The following is a 17,426-nucleotide window of genomic DNA, read 5'->3' on the forward strand; positions in this document are numbered from 1 at the left end:
AGAGAGAGGTTGCAGAAATAGCTACATCAATATAGCATTGTTGATTACTTGGGCAAGCTTTGTGTTGTTGCTTTAGTTTTGTTTGCTCAGGATTGGGGAGTTACATAAAGGGCTCATTTATAAAAATGCCCAATTAAAGATGCCTATTAAACATCGAAGGTGGAGGTGTCAAGTAGATAATTGGAAATGCAAGTCTGAATTGATAGGAGAGGTCTTTGAGGAAGAAATGAATTTGGGAATCATTAGCATATAGATGAGGGAGAATCAGCAAAGGCAATAGAAAGAGAGGTCAAGAAGTTTGGGAGAAAAACTAGTTGAGTGTTGTATTCTGGAAGCCAAGTGAAGAAATCATTCCAGGAAGAAGAAAGTAATATTGATGAAGGTCAAGGGAGCTAAAGCCTGTGAATTGACTGCTATACTTAGCAGTGTGGGATCATGGGGTTGAAATGGCTAGTAATGGTGCAAGAGGAAACTGTCAACAAGATATATGATTAGGAAAACCGACGTGGAAGGTTAGGAATGGAAATAATTCTCTCGAGAAGGTACATTTAAAAAAGATAAAAGAGAAAGGAATTACTAGAGAGAAACTAGGTTCAGGACTATGTTGAAATGATCAGGACATAGCTCAGTGGTAACAATGGTAGAGCACTTGTCTCGCTTGAATAGGCCCTTGGTTTGATCCCTCTACACTGAAGAAGAGGTTTGTACGGACTAAGAGATGCCAAAAGGCCCCTAGGAATTAGCCATTAAGAAGGAAAGAAATTGGCTGATATTAGAAAAGAGGAAAGAATCAAAATAGTTGTCTCTGAAGAAGATAAAAGGACTGAAATCTGTAGTTACCCAAACAGTGGACCGGGAACAGAGCGTCAACATTGTCTAGGAACTTGTGAAAAACACAAATTATGTTGTTCCTGCTACAGCTTCATCAGACTCTACTGTTGGGACCTAGAGATTCGAACATCAGCAAGTTGCTGAGAAACTATGACAATAGTCAGAAGGGAATTGGAGGGCTGTAAGGTAGAGAACAGTGTGATATGGGACCACAGAAATGTATCTATGACAGCAAAGGGAAAAGATAGATTGAGTGTATGGAGAAAAGTGAAGCAGGTGGGCAGCTTCAGACAAGCAAACAAATAGAATTATTTTCTAACTGCTACAAGTTCTCAACCTTGTAGGAGTCACATCATTTAGTCCCTCTCGACTTTGTGCTTAGGACTACATCACCAGGGGAACATGATGCCTGGCACCCAGGAAAGTAATACTGTTTGCTTCAGGGAACCGCAACTGAAATGCATGGTAGTGTGTTCTAAAGGCTCAGCACAGGTTCCCTGCCACGTTGGATGTTCAGTTTTGATTCTTTAAAAAGCACTGTCCATCCAGCTTCTTTTTGCAGCCAGTCCCAATGTTGTCATTTCATCCGCAGTCTAAAGCTATCATGCCTTGAGTGTCTGACATGTTCCAAACACGGCCAGATGCTTTCTGTAAACTGCCTCTTTGTACACCAGTAAAGGAGGGGATGCTTCCTGACATGCTGACCATAGCTGTAATTAATTCTTCTATTTGATGCTATTTCCTTCAAGGGTTTCAATTTCACTTTCTTGTTCTTTAAAGATGCCTAGTCATTTTTCTAGAGTCTATTCTAGCTTAGGTCTTTGTATAAAGCACTAAATATGTACTTTTAGTAGCTGTGTAGGCTGTAGACTTCAGAAACACAAAAGAGTCTGAAAGACACTTAGAGTAAAAGACAATGGTACCAAAATTCAGAAACATAGGTTGAAAATTAAACTAATGCTAAACTTTTACATAACAAATTAAAGGTAAAACTTCCAGTGATAAAGCATGCCAGTGTTATACAATATTGGCTATAAATCTTGTCACCTGATATGTAATTGCTTATTAATTATTTATTGTATAGCTCTCTCATTAAACTCTCTCTGAAAAATAACAAGACAGAATAACATATAAAAACTAATGAATAAATATATTAGTACGTTTCAGCATCCCGTGTGCCATAATTCATGGGTCTAGATTTTATACTTATTAGTTCACTCTGAGATTATAAAAAAAGTTAAATTTTAGTCCGGTTCCACCTTCTGTCAGACTATTGGGTTGGAAATTATACTTACTATTTACCTAAAATAGAGGATATTTTGTTAGCATTAAATGAAATACATAGGTAATAAATTGAGTGATTATTTTTAATTAAAGTCTAAATAAAACTCAAGTTTTTTTATCTTTATTAACTTGAGTATTTCTTATTTACATTTTGATTATTATTCCCCTTCCCGGTTTCGGGGCCAACATCCCCCTAACCCCTCTCCCTTCTCCCCCGATTACCACCCTCCCCCCAACAATCACGTTCACTGGGGGTTCAGTCTTAGCAGGACCCAGGGCTTCCCCTTCCACTGGTGCTCTTACTAGGATATTCATTGCTACCTATGAGGTCAGAGTCCAGGGTCAGTCCATGTATAGTCTTTAGGTAGTGGCTTAGTCCCTGGAAGCTCTGGTTGCTTGGCATTGTTGTTCATATGAGGTCTTGAGCCCCTTCAAGCTCTTCCAGTTCTTTCTCTGATTCCTTCAACGGGGGTCCCGTTCTCAGTTCAGTGGTTTGCTGCTGGCATTCGCCTCTGTGTTTGCTGTATTCTGGCTGTGTCTCTCAGGAGCGATCTACATCCGGCTCCTGTCGGCCTGCACTTCTTTGCTTCATCCATCTTATCTAGTTTGGTGGCTGTATATGTATGGGCCACATGTGGGGCAGGCTCTGAATGGGTTTTCCTTCTGCCTCTGTTCTAAACTTTGCCTCCCTATTCCCTGCCAAGGGTTTTCTTGTTCCCCTTTTAAAGAAGGAGTGAAGCATTTGCATTTTGATCATCCTTCTTGAGTTTCATGTGTTCTGTGCATCTAGGGTAAGTCAAGCATTTGGGCTAATAGCCACTTATCAATGAGTGCATACCATAAAACTCAAGTATTTTTAAGACTCTAATTCATTAACTTTTTTTTTACCTGTGTCATCTTCAAACAACATATAGCTTGCATGGTCTTGGTAATTAATTCTGTTCCTGAATTTCAGGTATGAACACATCACCCTGCTGTACTTCTGTACCACAAGTGACTAGCAGTGTTTGTGGGACAAAGAATTCAGTCTTATACTTAAAGCTGTCCTGCTGGCTCTGTCTCTCATCCTGATGAATCATGGCCATGTTCACATTCAAACCACATTCAAGTGGCTTGCGGTCACTTTCCTTCGTCACGTCCTCCATCACTAAGAGCTGCCACAACTCCAGAAAGTCTTAATGGACTCAGTCCTCATCAATGCCACTGACAGTTTCTTCTGCCAGAATTTCCCCAACTCTTACTTAAACTTTGGGAATATAAAACTCTAAGTGAGTTTTCTTGTCTCCTATGTTGTTTGCTCTCTCTGCAGCCCCTGCATGTCTATCCTGAACCCTAAAATTGTCAGTTACACGTCAGCACATGAAACTAACGGCATCACAGCTTTGCACTAAACTACAACATTGCAAACAAGATAAAGTTTAGACATATTTAGAGGGTCCTGAAGCCTAAGATCTGGCCACAGGTGAAATTCTGACTATTTATTTCATTACCACTCACATAGTCCTGTGTGAATTCTAAAACCAGGGAGGTCTTCTCTCAAACACAGGCTCACACACATATATATGTGCACGCACACGTGAGCACACACAATCCCAGCCTCCCTCTGAAAACTACAACTCAACTCATAAAATGGAAATAACTTTAATGGGTTGTCAGAGGACTGCAAACTATTTAGGTCTTTGCAAATCGAAGTTATTTTTTATTTCTTACAACTAACAATCATTATAATTTGGGCTTTCTATTTCACCGTGGCACTCAAACCTCTTGTAATAACAACGCATTTTGGCTTTTATGCTGTTCATAAATATGGCTGAATCATACACTTGGGCTATTGCTCTTTTTCAGTGTGCCGGATGACTTATTTGCATCTCTGAGAAAATGAAGGCGGCTTTCCATTTGTGCTCCTTTTTGTCTGTTTCCCTTTCTTAGTAATTTGCAAATAAGAACCCCATTCTTCTCTGTCATTCAATCCTATATTCTTGCAAAGATGCTATTATTTTGTTGATGGTTAATTCATTAATAAGTACAGTTACCATCTGCCACATTGCTTTTTAAATTATCCCATAATTGCATGCGTATTAATTTTTCAATTTTGGATATTAAGCTTTGCTAAGGACACCCTCTTCCTTTATTAAAACTGGTTGAGTTCTAGGTGTATTTTCAAAACATTTAGCTTTGTGTTGCTACTTTGTATTCTTGCAGTGTAACCTGGTAACACTAATGTAAAATTCCACATTCCTTCCCTTGGCTGCTCCTTGCTACTCTGCACGTAGACTAATGTACTTAATGCTTATTGATTTCTCAAATGACATAGTTTTCAACAACAAAAAGAAATAATATCTGGTTTTCTGGGCATGATTTTTAAAGCATAAAGGTAAAAGGAAATGATTTGGATATATTTTAAAGAGAAATGAACATATCCAAGATCAAGCTAGTAGATGCAAGGCTCTTAACAAACACCCCACTTTGTGTCTCATTGAGAATAAAGCATAACACTTAAATCAGTATCTTTTAACTTTATTAAATATTTTATCTGTCCTGTTAGCACTGGTGTGTGTGTGTGTGTGTGTGTGTGTGTGTGTGTGTGTGTGTAACTGCAAAAATCATAGATACAAACAATAGAATTTTCCCAAGGTATAATGAAGATGTTTTTTCTTTCTTGTCCCGTAATTCACCCACATTTCCCTTCATATATTTTACTACATTTTTGTTTTAAAATACATACATCTATAAAAAGAACAAAAAAAGGCAAACAAAACAATGGCCCCTGATTTGTTCCATCTGGAACCTGAAATTTAGATGTGGCTCTTTTGTCATATCTACAGAAAGAATATTATAACATTTCAAGTAAGATCTGAAGTTTAGAGCTGGAAGAGACCCCATGTGTTTCATAAGAAAACACTAAATACCAAAAGATTACGTCACCCACCATATACAGTTAGCAAGAAGGAAACAAGAATGATGTTCCCACTATTCCTGCACCCATTTTTAATAGATCACACATTCTTGCAGGTTGCAGTTTTCAATACCAGTTTGCAAATCTTCACAAAGTGAAAAATGGAATTAACTAGATCTGATGTACGACTGAGAACCTCCGGAGGAGAATGGAGAACTTGTGTTCTCCAAGGCAAAACTAGAAACTAAGAATTTCTGCAACAGAAGTTCCTCTTCAAGGCCAGCTCTTCTGTCTGTTCCGTTGTAAGGTGCCTAGAGGCGACATTCACACAGGCAGTAGCTGTTGATCTTTGGCTGTGGTTTTAAAGTGATGACACTAATTTTAGGTTGCTGTTTGAACAACTGATCTCCTGTTCACACGGCATGATCATCTCAGAAATTACTCACAGACTGTTTTCACGCTCTTCCGCAGGCACTCTGGTCTTGCCCAGAGAAATCTGTACAAATTAAGTTTGGCATTTGGAATGTGCACTTTGGCAGATCCCCACTTAGTGGTTTTTGACTTTGCTATAAACGATAAAGAGAAACTGATTATACGGAAAACCCAGAAGAGATAGATTCTGTTTCTCGTAACAGTATAATGGAACTGGAAAAGCTCCCCATCTCCGGCCCAGCCCGGCCCTCCAACCTTACACCCAGCCCTAGCAAAACTATTCTGTTTGCCAAGCAAAGTGTCCTAGAAGAGAGGAAAAGGAGGGCAAGGCACTTGCCATGAGGGTGGGGGGAGCAGGTTCCTAGATCTGCCTGGTGATTAGAGCAGAGCTGTTGGTCTCTTTTCATGCTGTAGATGTGGCTTGCTGCAGTCACGCCTCCCGCTGCCAGCCAGGGCTCCGGGATCCTAATCAGTCACTATGAAAACTCATTAGCTCTTCAGCAATGAGTGCTCCACTGCTGAAGCTGGGCGCTGTGCTCAGCACCATGGCAATGATCTCAAACTGGATGTCCCAAACTCTCCCATCCCTTGTAGGACTGAACACCACAAGGCTGTCGGCGCCAGATACCTTAGTAAGTCACTCTGGTGGGTTTGACCGTCTTGTATTTAAAACAGTGGGCGTCGTAAATTTCAAAGACTGAGAGGCTGCTGCTTTCTTTATTGGTGGACTTCAAAGACAGAATATCTGTTTGATAACTTTACTCATGGATATTTATGAACACTTTAAAGTTACACCAGGAGAAAAAAAAGTGGGAGGGGGACTGCTGGAGAATTGGCTATAAAAAGGAAGGCTGGTCTCATTAAATTCTTAAGAATGGTGTGTTTTAACTAAATTAACTTGAGATCTGAAGGGATTCTTGATTTTGCTTTGTTTCTATTGTATGTCTTGTGATGTGTGAAACCTTTGTTATTTCCTAGAGAACAGACTGCATTCCCCCTAATCTGTTTTTTGCCACAGCAAGTTCTTCCTTTGGAATGCAATGCCTATGGCTGTGTGTAATTAATTCAGTCAGAGAAGCCAACATCTTTTTAAGCATAAGCGAATTGTAAAACGAACTCAGTAATTTAAAGCATGCCAAAAAGATATCAAAACCACTAAGGAGTGAGAACCACTGAAAACATACCTGATTTTAAAAACAAAAAACCTTCTGATTGTTTTATTTAATATTTTACACAGACTTTTTTCTGGCATAAATCGGTCCTGTAGAGTCTTCATCCATGTAAATTTAATGAGTCTTAATCCTTTCCACATTTTAGCAAATTCTTCTCTGGCGTTTCAAAATTAGATGTGTTCATCCACATTCCAATATTTCAAGGAAAATATAAATTAGTAGTTTCTCAAATAAAAATGTGAAATCTGAAGTAAAAGGCATATTCTAAAAAAATATCCTGCTATCAAATAAAACATTCACAAAGAACCTAAGATCTAAAGTTTTTATCTTGTATATTACTCTAGTGGACCATGCCAAAGAAAGAAATCCTCCATTTTAGTGGTTGTTTGCAGTTTCTAATAATAGCCTCTCAATCAATGTATAATTAACCATGTAGCCCAGTTGAATTAATTACATAATTTGACAGATTCTCACAGTATGTAGGCACCTGCAGAGTGCATTGGAGTCAGATTTGACCTGCCTTGCGCATGTTACCTTCCTAAGGTCCTTCATGGTATCTTTGTAACTTCTCTGTGGAGAGTCTCTTCATAACTTACATGGCAAGGCCAGGCAGCAGAGCTGTCAAGGAGACCTACAGTCATGCAGACAGCATGATACCTCATTGATGCACATTTCTGCAAAAAACAATCTGAGGTACTTAATACTTACTGAGTCAACTTTTTCCAAGGTCCAAGTCTTGGTTTTGAAAATGCGGTTGTAGAATTAATACTTTTAGAAAAATGATTCTTAACTAATGATAAAGGATCAAATTTGGCACGTTAAGTATGGGATATATATATGCATATATATATATATATGCATAGGCATCAACAAGTATATTTTCTACTGCTACTAAATAAAGAGCACCAAGTTTCCAGGAGCCCTCCGTCTCTTTCAGGATCTTAACTATATTTTTAAGTTCAACGTGAAAGCTGTCTGGTTGATAATCAAATTATGAATCACTGCTATACATGTGCATACATCTTAAAACAACAGTTTTGACGTCATCCTGTCCTCCTTGGCAAATAAACACAAATTTAGGAAACTATAGAGAATTGTGAAAGTCTCATTACGGTTCCTGATCAATCATCAATGAATGGTATTCTAGTATTTTCTGAAAAAAAAAAGAAAAAAAGATTAAGTATCAATATTTTTAACTTTTTTCTTATTTGGTTCTTCAAAGAGAACTAGTGTCTGTTACCGAATTATTCAAGATCACTGCTCATGGCTTAGAATCTGTAAGATGAAGAATGAAAGAATCAGATCATCTTCAGAGAAATAGCAAATGTTGATGCTGCAAGGTTACATCAGACCTTAGAAATGGCTTGGTCTGCCCGTGTTCACACTATCATTGGCAATATCGACTATTTATTCAATTGCTTACTTACATTGAAAATTAAATCTTACGGGATAAGTGAAGACTTTTTTAATTAAAGTTTTAGAGAAAATACAATGTGCGCAACAGGTTATAGGTCACATAACTGAGAGGAAGATGTCCTGGACATCTACCATCTGCTTCCTTCCCACACAGTCTAACCCTTGCCTCAGTCAAGATACTCCACAGAAACTTAGAGCTCTGGGGTTTGAGTTCTGAATGAGATAATCAAAGATCCACACTGTAAAGGTATGACAGCTGAAATTGTGAACAATTAGGTTTTTATACATAATCATGGAGAACCAAACCATAAGACTACAGTCCTGCCCAGTGAGCCAGCCATATCTCCGTAATATCAATTGCTAACTCTTAACCTTCACGGCTTCCAGTGTCTACTAGGTCTACCCTGCCTTGCTCAAACTGTTTCTCATGTTCCTGCACCTTCTTCTATCCCTTTCCTAAAGGCTTGTAGCCTCACCCTTTGAAACTTACTTCTTCCTCTTCTTGGCCTCAAAGAGAAAGAAAATAGCTATGTACCTCAGCTCTCTGCCTAACATTCTCCAACTTCTTGCAAGAAAGAAGGAAAAAGATTCCTAAGTGGCATTATATACATTATGGGTGTTGTGAGGGAGGCTTTTTGATAAAGGGAACTTTTCACCTGATTCCTTTACAATAATCCCTTATGGAAATACAGGGTCATTAACTCTGTTTCTACATAGCATTCTGTCTAATTAGATGAAGGGAAGACACTTCCTTATTACAATAGGTACAAGCAAATGTAGTGGATCAGCTTTCCTCATTCATTTTTCCACTCCTAACTTCTACCTCTATGTTAAGCAGTATAAATGAAATGAGCTTGTAACTATGCAGAAATACCATACACACACACACACACACACACACACACACACACACACTCACACATACACACACATACACACACACGCAAATACACTTACACACACACTCACATAGACACTCACACTTACACACACTCACACACACATGTGCACACACACTCACACACACACACACACACACCCGTCTCAAAATAGGTTCTATGTTTGTATAGCATAGTAACAGAAAGAAAAACATGTAGTTATGCAAATGTTATCATAGCTTTAAAAAAAGTTTCAATTGACCTAAAAAGAAGAGCAAGAAAGACAGTTTGAAAAAGAGATAACTAAATTGGTTTATGGCAGGTGCCTCGGAAATAATAGTGTGTGATTGTTTTCAAGAGCTGAAGTTTCAAAATTGCAAGACACTGCCTACCAGGGGCTTATTAGAGTTCTTTACTAAGTGATGAAGTCTCTCCTATTTTTTTTCTTGCTTAGTTTTTCTCCCTTCTACACACTGGAGTGGACTCTTGGCCTTTGGAGAAGCTGGGAGAGTTATCTTCAGGTCTCTGCAGGCTCAGGCCCCCTCAGGTCCTCCTCTCTGATGCAGTCACTTCCCCTGTAGGCTTAGCTTCTAAAAACTCCCGCATGCTGTGGAAGCCTTACAAAGAATAACCTGGAAAAGAGCAATTAGAAAAGCAGAGTGTTCGGCAGACACTGTTCCCAAATAGCCAGCCCTACTGCTGTGGTAGGAAGAGGCCTTGGGCCTTGAAGGTACCTGTGGGCATAAGCCTTTTTCTTTTTCTTTTTTTTCTTTTTTCTTTTTTTTTTTTTTTTGCAACATTTTCTGACATCTATCTGGTGTCTCTCAGATGCAACTACTCTGATGTATTAGTCAGTTTACCTGACTATAATTCTCTGAAAAACACTGTCAGTATCCACCAAGGATATTACTCTAAAATAAAAAATGTGGTTTTATAGTTCTGAATGATGATGTCTAATCTTACTACCTGTTATTGATTTGGGGGTGTTTGGGGTTTTTGTTGTTGTTGTTGTTGTTTTGTTTTGTTTTGTTTTTTTGTTTTTTTGTTTTTTGTTTTTTTTTTTTTTTTGCAGTAGTAAGGAAGGAGCGAGTCCCCTGTACATGCTGCCTTTCCATCATATTTCCTATTTTTCTGACTGTTTTTCTCTCTCAAAACATTAGGCCAAGTCCATTATGTGCTAAGTAAATTAATGAGACTTCGTGAAAGCTGTGAAAAACAAATCTTGTAAGGAACAAAGAATGTGACAATTGCCTTTTTATAGAAGCATCACATAAAGAGCGAAAGTGGATGTATTTTTGTTTGAAATTCTGAAGCAGGAGTAGAGACTAAGAGAAAATTTTCAGAAAGATAATTTCAGCTCGCAAACCTCAGTTTTCCAAAGTGAGAGGGTGACACATGAAGCACTGAGTCCTGACCATGCAGAGACCATAGGGAAGCACAAAAACATGTATATAAATTTCCATTGTACAGAGGGACATATGGCTAAATACAACCTCTATGACCCTTCCCACTCACAGCTCATTGAGGTTTTCAAACAATATGAGCAGAGATGGCCACCTTAAATTTGACAATGCGTTTGATATTTCTATTGCTGCTTTTATTTTTCATAGTTGGGGTTTCTTCCCTTTAAAAGATGGAAGTTTTCTTGAATGAAGAATATTTATTTCAGTTCCAAAAATTCATGTAAGTAAGAGCACAAAAGCTGCCACAGGGTGACATCTTGATTAACACATCCTACACAGCATATTTCTTCTGGCATGATCTTTTAGCATCTCTCTAATTCCTGTTTTCACATTTTCCCTTTCTCTGTAACCAAAGCTATTAATACGCTGCTCCTCACCTAACTCTCTGGAGCAAGCGAGACACATCCTTAGATAGAAATTTAATAGAAGTTTTTGTCACTCCAATAAACAATGCTTTTTAATGTGATGTTTTCCTACTTTACATCTCTCATGTTGGACCCCACTTTTAGTAGTTCGGTCCCTCGTTTCTTTCTACCTTGGTCTTTAATTTTTTGAAATATTTTCAAACTAAACATGAATAGTATAATACAAAATGTTCCATCCACAAACTTGCTTTCAGTCGAAGATATGGGATCCTTCCCTTTGCCTTCTATGTTGTCTAGGCTCTGGTAAATGATTGCAGTTCCTCTTGCAGGAGTACTCTGTTTGCCTGGCCCTTAGCTCACTGCTTCTTTATAGTCACAATGGTCATGTGTTTCCACACAAGATAATGCCTGCTGGGAAACAGCTGCTGGGGGTGGGGAAGAGCCTGTTTCATCTAGAGTCCTGCTTAGGACTGTCAGTGAATTGACATCCAGAGGACGAACATAAAGAACTCTGGGTTGAAAATTGTAGAAAACAGGTACAAGTTTGTACTAAATGTTAGCTTGGAAAAAATAATTGCCTTAAGCTCTTTACACTATGGGATCCTTGTAAGCAGCATGAAATAGTATTTCTAAAGGCAATTGGTTCCAAAGAAATGAATCCAATTACAAGAGACGAGATGTTACAAGGAAACTCTACTGAAATGCAATGTATTTTGATTTTCTTTTCCTGCTTCTCAGGCTACCCCATTTATTTATTTATTTTTAAACACCAAATCCCTGTGGTTCAGGGGAATTCCCACATGGTAGCTTTATGTTTACAAAGCATAGATACACAATTAAATTATAATCAAAGAACTCAGACCAGATACAATTGTTAAAAATGATTGTTTTAATTCTCTTATTTAGAACATTCTTAAATATTTAATGAGCGTTGTAATATTAAAATCTGCTAAATAGTTCATTTAGCTCTTCTAATTAACACAAAGAGTTCAAAGAGAACTGGACCAGTAAAGGCTGCTTTGCCTGGATGCTTAGGGCCATTCATAATCAACTGGATTCACTTTCAAGATCCAAGTACTGGACGTCACCATCATACAAATAGATTCTGTATCAGGGTTACAGCATTCATATTAAGGGAGACAGAAATAATTCATAGTTCAATATGATGTTTAAGCCTTATGGTCTGTGATCAGACTACACAAGTTCAAAGGTCAATTCTACTGATGCATCTCCCTTCGACTGTGGGGAAGTTAGTTCCTGTTGCACGGTTGGTCAGAATGATGTCACCTAGATCTCACAATATCAAGCTATTAGGTGACAATAAGTTATAAAACCTTCACAACAGCAGCTAGACATCCACAGATGCTTGATCTTCCCAGTTCATGAGTTTTATTGACATTTGAATAATTGTCATTGTAAGTCAGAATTGGAGCAGGTCTTTCTTTTCGCCTAGGTATCTAAAAATATCTACATACGTCCTTCTATCTGACATCATAGTTGGTCTGATTTTGGTTTTCCTTTCAATGTTTATTGGTCCTAAAAGAGAGTGCTAGAAATACCTACAAAACTTCACTATTCGTCACTGTCCCCAATACAGGGTTTTGTATCAAAAAACCACAGAACTGCTAGGCACTTTGGTTTTCTTGACAAAAAGGTGAAATTTTTGTCCTTTAGATGGTTCAAAGTAACTATAGTTCAGAAGGGTGTCTCTTCAATAATCCTAGAAGAAGGCAATTGAGAGTATAAATATGACTGCAGTCTTTACTGTTATTGATCACGATGTGCCAAGGGATGTTAAATGAACATCAGAGCCTGCTCACCTTTCCCACTTGTGTCAACAACAGAAAGTGACAGGCAACTGGCCCTGGAGAGACAATGGGCATGGAAGCCATGAACCACTCAGGAAAGACAAAGCACATGAATGCTGACAGATTTAATAATCAGTGTTTGCACTGCTCTTAAAATATTTTAATATGATAATTGGGTGGCCCTACTCCTCTATCCAAAAACTCAATTTATTCTAGAGCCAGGCTTTAATTTTCTGGCATATTTGAAATTTGTCTGCAATGTTACAAGAAGTCCGAAGAGTGTATGTCCAGAGAAATTAACTGCAAACTGTTGCTCCGATTAATTTTTTAATTATATTATAAAAACTATTCTACTAAGTCATTTCTATCTTGATCTTGTGAATAACCTCTGAATTTTTCTCTTATAACTAAAATGGAAGATCTAATTATAATTAATATCTTACCTAATTTTAATAATATGTAATTCTAAGAACATTTTATACTGGATATGCAGGAAGAAAAGCTAGATAGAAGAAGATGTTATATTAAGAAGTCAGTCCCCTTAAGAATAAAAACTAGCCTAGAAATTTTTTTTTTAAAAAAAGTCAGCTAGCTATAAAGAGACTGAAAGATAGGCCTGGTTGAATAGTCTTTCTACAAGAAGGAAAGGCAAGACTTGTGATGTCCTTATGTGTTTTCATGAGTTTATAGTTTATGACTCTCCCAATATATGTTCACAACATATACTGTGTGTGAGACTTTGTCATTGTTGTTGTTGTTGTTTAATGAGATGACTGGAAAAATGCCTATGGCAGGAATTGTAGGAGATTAGAATTAGAATCTACATCCATTTCTGTGAAAAGAAGAACAATAGTAGGACTTCCTCCTCCTTCATTGGTTCTTCGTATGGTTGTATTTTAAGTCACTGGAAGTGAACTGGAGTCAGAACTGAGATGTTATTTTTTACATTAAGAGTCCAATGATTAAGCATGTAAGATGCAGAAGTTATTTAAGGGGTTTTATTTCAGAATATTGAAAGGAATATGGTCTTAGTTATATTCCTTTTGTGAAGGAAAACCTAGCAGATCTAACGTAGAAAGACCAGTAAGATGTGAGGAGCTGGATGTGTAGTCGTGTCTACACGTAGAATTCAAATGCAGAACTTCACAAAGCATGAGAAGTGCTGTAAGATTGACAGACAGTAAATTGTGGAGACTCCGCAGTCCATGGTACTCCTTATGACATTTATAAAGAAGGCAAAACAGAATCAGGCTGCTACCAAGGGAAATTGTTTAACTTTTCTCATCCAAATTCAAAGAATCAAAGGCTAAGGTAGAAGGTGAGTAGGTAAATTGCTATGCAGTCAGGAAGACCTGAATTTGATATTCAACACTAACATAGAAAGTTAGGTGTGGCATCATGCATTTATGACCTTGCTATTGGAGATGGTGAGATTGACAGGTCACTGCACAATGCTGGCCAGTTTGGGGGCATTTCAGGCCAGTGAGAGAATCTGTCTCAAGAACAAGGTAGAAAGATCCTCAGGACATGCACGTGAGAGCACTTCCTCAGAACTGCACACATGTACAAAATATAGTCACAAAATAATAAAACAAGGGGTTGGGGATTTAGCTCAGCGGTAGAGCACTTGCCTAGCAAGCGCAAGGCCCTGGGTTCGGTCCCCAGCTCCGAAAAAAAGAATAATAAAACAAAACCTACAAAGACACACAATTTTAAATAAATACCTCTCCTTATGATACCATACTTCTGTCTGCTCCTTACCTTATAGTGAAAGTCTGCTTTGTGTTTACTCTTGCTTTTCCCCAGACTCAGATTAGCCCCAAAGAAGGGTGGCAAGTGTACAGCTCAGCACAGGACCCCGATGGACGATGCATTTGTACTGTGGTGGCTCCAGAACAAAACCTGTGTTCCAGAGATGCCAAAAGCAGGCAGCTCCGCCAGCTACTGGAAAAGGTACGTGGCTTCTGTTCTCCGTGAATACTTTTATTGAAATCTATCATTCTTTAGAGGGGAACTGTGGTTGATTAATAACATATAGTTTCCCTGGGTTTTGCTCTCTTTTAATAAGAGCCTTCCCAGTTCTTTGAAATGTGAATCTCAAATTTCATGCCATATTATTCAATTTCTGGGACTCTTTTTTATCGTTCCCAGTCTTACTTTCTTAAAACATATTCTCTACCATATATCTTAATATATGACCATTTTTTTCTCTTACAGGATTTAGGAAGCAGGGAGTGTTTTTCCAATGCTGACAATTCAGCCTCAACTCTCCAGATCACACAAAGCGCTTTGAGCTCATACATTAGACTCTTATTAACAATCTTGCTAGGAAGTTAAAAATAATGACATGAAATATGCAAGCTATCTGGACAGATAATGAATAATTCTAAGTGTTTATCATCATTCTCTAAATCATTCCTTTGAACATTAAGCTCTTCAGTCTCACTCAAATCCTGGCGTTCTCTCCACAATTTACTTAAGCTGGATTCATAACAATCAAATGCAGAATGCCCTTGATTTGTTCCCATTTACAGAGGAAAGTCAGCTCCTGAAAGGTTGTTTATAAGTAGTTAGGTAGGAGGAAGGCAATGAATGGTGCTTTCAATGATCCCCATTCAGACTTGTCTGGGAAGGGTTCTGAATACAGTAGGACAGCTGGGGTGGTGTGAGTAATGCAAGGGGTGACAACACATGTGAATTTCAAGTATCATGGAAAGAAAGAGCTCAATTAGGTAGCATGTGTAGTCGAGGATGCCACGCTCTCCTGCTCACTTTGTGCTGAATAAATTTTTGTGATTACACACTCCAGACACTGAATTGGAAGTTTTTCACATAAAATTAAGATAGCCAGGAGAATGAAAGCACCTAGCATGCTAATATAAACAAATGTTTGCTATCTTAAAGCCAGCTACCACAATTTTTTTCTATCTGTCATAAGGTTTCCTTTGTGAGCATCACTTGGAAATCCTTTGATAAGCAATATTTTTAAAAACTGGCTCTCTTGCTTTTGTACCAAAGCCTAGTCTTTCTACTGGCCTATTTGTTTTATTGTTTTATTGGGTTCTTAGACCTCTACCTCCCTTCCAACCCTTACGTCATCCTAATTTCTTCCAAAATCCCCCAGTGCTAGGTAAAGGGGAAAGAAAGATAAAGTGAAAAGAGGACATAGACCTCTCTAGGCTACTTCCTGCTGATTAGGGTCACCGAGTTCCTTGGGGCAAGTCCAATCTTCATCCCCAGCCTATTCAGAAATCAAACAAAGGCGACAGCAAGAAGGGGAAGCAGCAGCTGCCCCATCTGGGCTCTCACATTTATGTTATCTTAACTTCCCAGATGTAAACTATCTGCAGTCCTAGATACAGCATGAGACAACAACCATAGTTACAGTTGAACACACTGAAGCAGCCCCATATCCCTCAACTGAGATTAAAACAAAGACATAATTCGTATAATATTAATGAATTTTTAAAGACACCAAAATTCTTACTACACTTTTCTCCTTCCCCTATCCTTGGAGTGATCCTTGTCACATATTGGCTCTCTCTCTTCCCAAGCCTTCTTTTATGATGAGATTCCATTCTTCCTGCCCCCTGCTAAAACAGGTCCCATTTGTATTAAAATCAGTGAGTATTAGAAATTACTATAGGCATATTATGATTATTTTGTGATAATGTTTTCTAGTCTGGATTTTTTTTTATGAATACTTCAAATACTACATTTAGTTGAGTAGGGAAATTAATTTGAGTAAAGGATGGCTTAACCTTTTAAATACATTTTTGTTTTATAAAATTGTAACTCCTATCAGATTACTAATATTCCTCAAGTCTTTTTACTTCTACATAAAATATACGATTCTTAATTGTATAACTTCATATTATATTTTAGTATCTTTCAGTAGAGCATTACATAAACAAACCACATACTTATTTTTTCAAAAGCCACTTAAAATATTTCAATGAAAGATAAATCCTATAGGTCAAAAAAGAAATGTCTATTAGAGATATAATGGGACTATTATTTGCATTATTACTGGTTTTATTTTCTATTTTTAGCCTACTCCATTCAACACTTACAGAAGACGTGGTTCATTTTCTAATTCGCATGAAAACAATCTGGTTCTTTCTGAATCTACATTTGTAAAATTTGAAGTGCTCCTTATTTCATTATCTATAGAGTTATATCTGGTAGCTTCTACATTGTCCTGTATATCATTCTCAATACTACTAGTGGTCTCCAACTTATTTTAAAGATGCTATGTCCTTTTGCACTTTATGAAATGTGTATGCTACTGAATATTTGGAAAATGCAGATAATTCAATAGTTCAGTCTTAGTGCACGTAAAATAAAATCATTAGCCCAAAAACCTCCTTGTTAGCTATATGGCTTTTGTGCATTGTTATATATATTGTATTGCCCAAACCAATATTCTCTAACATGATTTTAGACTAAGATATGGGCAATATTTTCACCAATAAAATCAATTCAAGGACAGTATACATAATACTTCACCTTAAAGATTTCAAAAAGTAGTTTAACACCAAACTTCCTAGTCAAGCAACTGCTGTTCTTTTTGTTAAATCACAGCTAGCCAAACACATCGAGCAACAGGCTTTTTAATATAAAGTGGGCGGAGTAAGAGTTATGAGTGGGAGAAAAAAATGCACTGATTCGTGTTCATTCAGGAAGACCTCATGCATTTTATTAATAAAACAAGCAAACAAAACAGGACAAATGCTTCAAAAAAGATTATCAGAGATGGGAGACATTGATTTTGCCAAAGAGTGTAGATATCTGTTAGGTAGTTCTCATAGTTGTGACAAATATCAAGGAATAACAAAGTACAAGAGGAAGAATTTATTTTGGCTTTTGGTTTTAGAGGAT

General features: G+C 37.6%; 1 protein-coding gene across 2 annotated transcripts in view; it reads left to right on the forward strand.

The window, feature by feature from the left end:
• Positions 1-17,426, forward strand: part of Olfm3 (olfactomedin 3) — a 219,414-nt gene that overhangs the window by 172,048 nt on the left and 29,940 nt on the right. Inside the window, 2 exon segments of one of the 2 annotated variants that reach the window (NM_145777.2) lie at positions 5,854-6,075; positions 14,352-14,498. In NM_145777.2, coding sequence (NP_665720.1) covers positions 5,947-6,075; positions 14,352-14,498 — 276 coding nt within the window. In that variant the 5' untranslated portion in view covers positions 5,854-5,946. 2 annotated transcript variants of the gene reach the window in all.

Source organism: Rattus norvegicus, chromosome 2 (genome assembly GCF_021556685.1).
Source record: "Rattus norvegicus strain SHRSP/BbbUtx chromosome 2, alternate assembly SHRSP_T2T, whole genome shotgun sequence".
Lineage (NCBI taxonomy): Eukaryota > Metazoa > Chordata > Mammalia > Rodentia > Muridae > Rattus > Rattus norvegicus.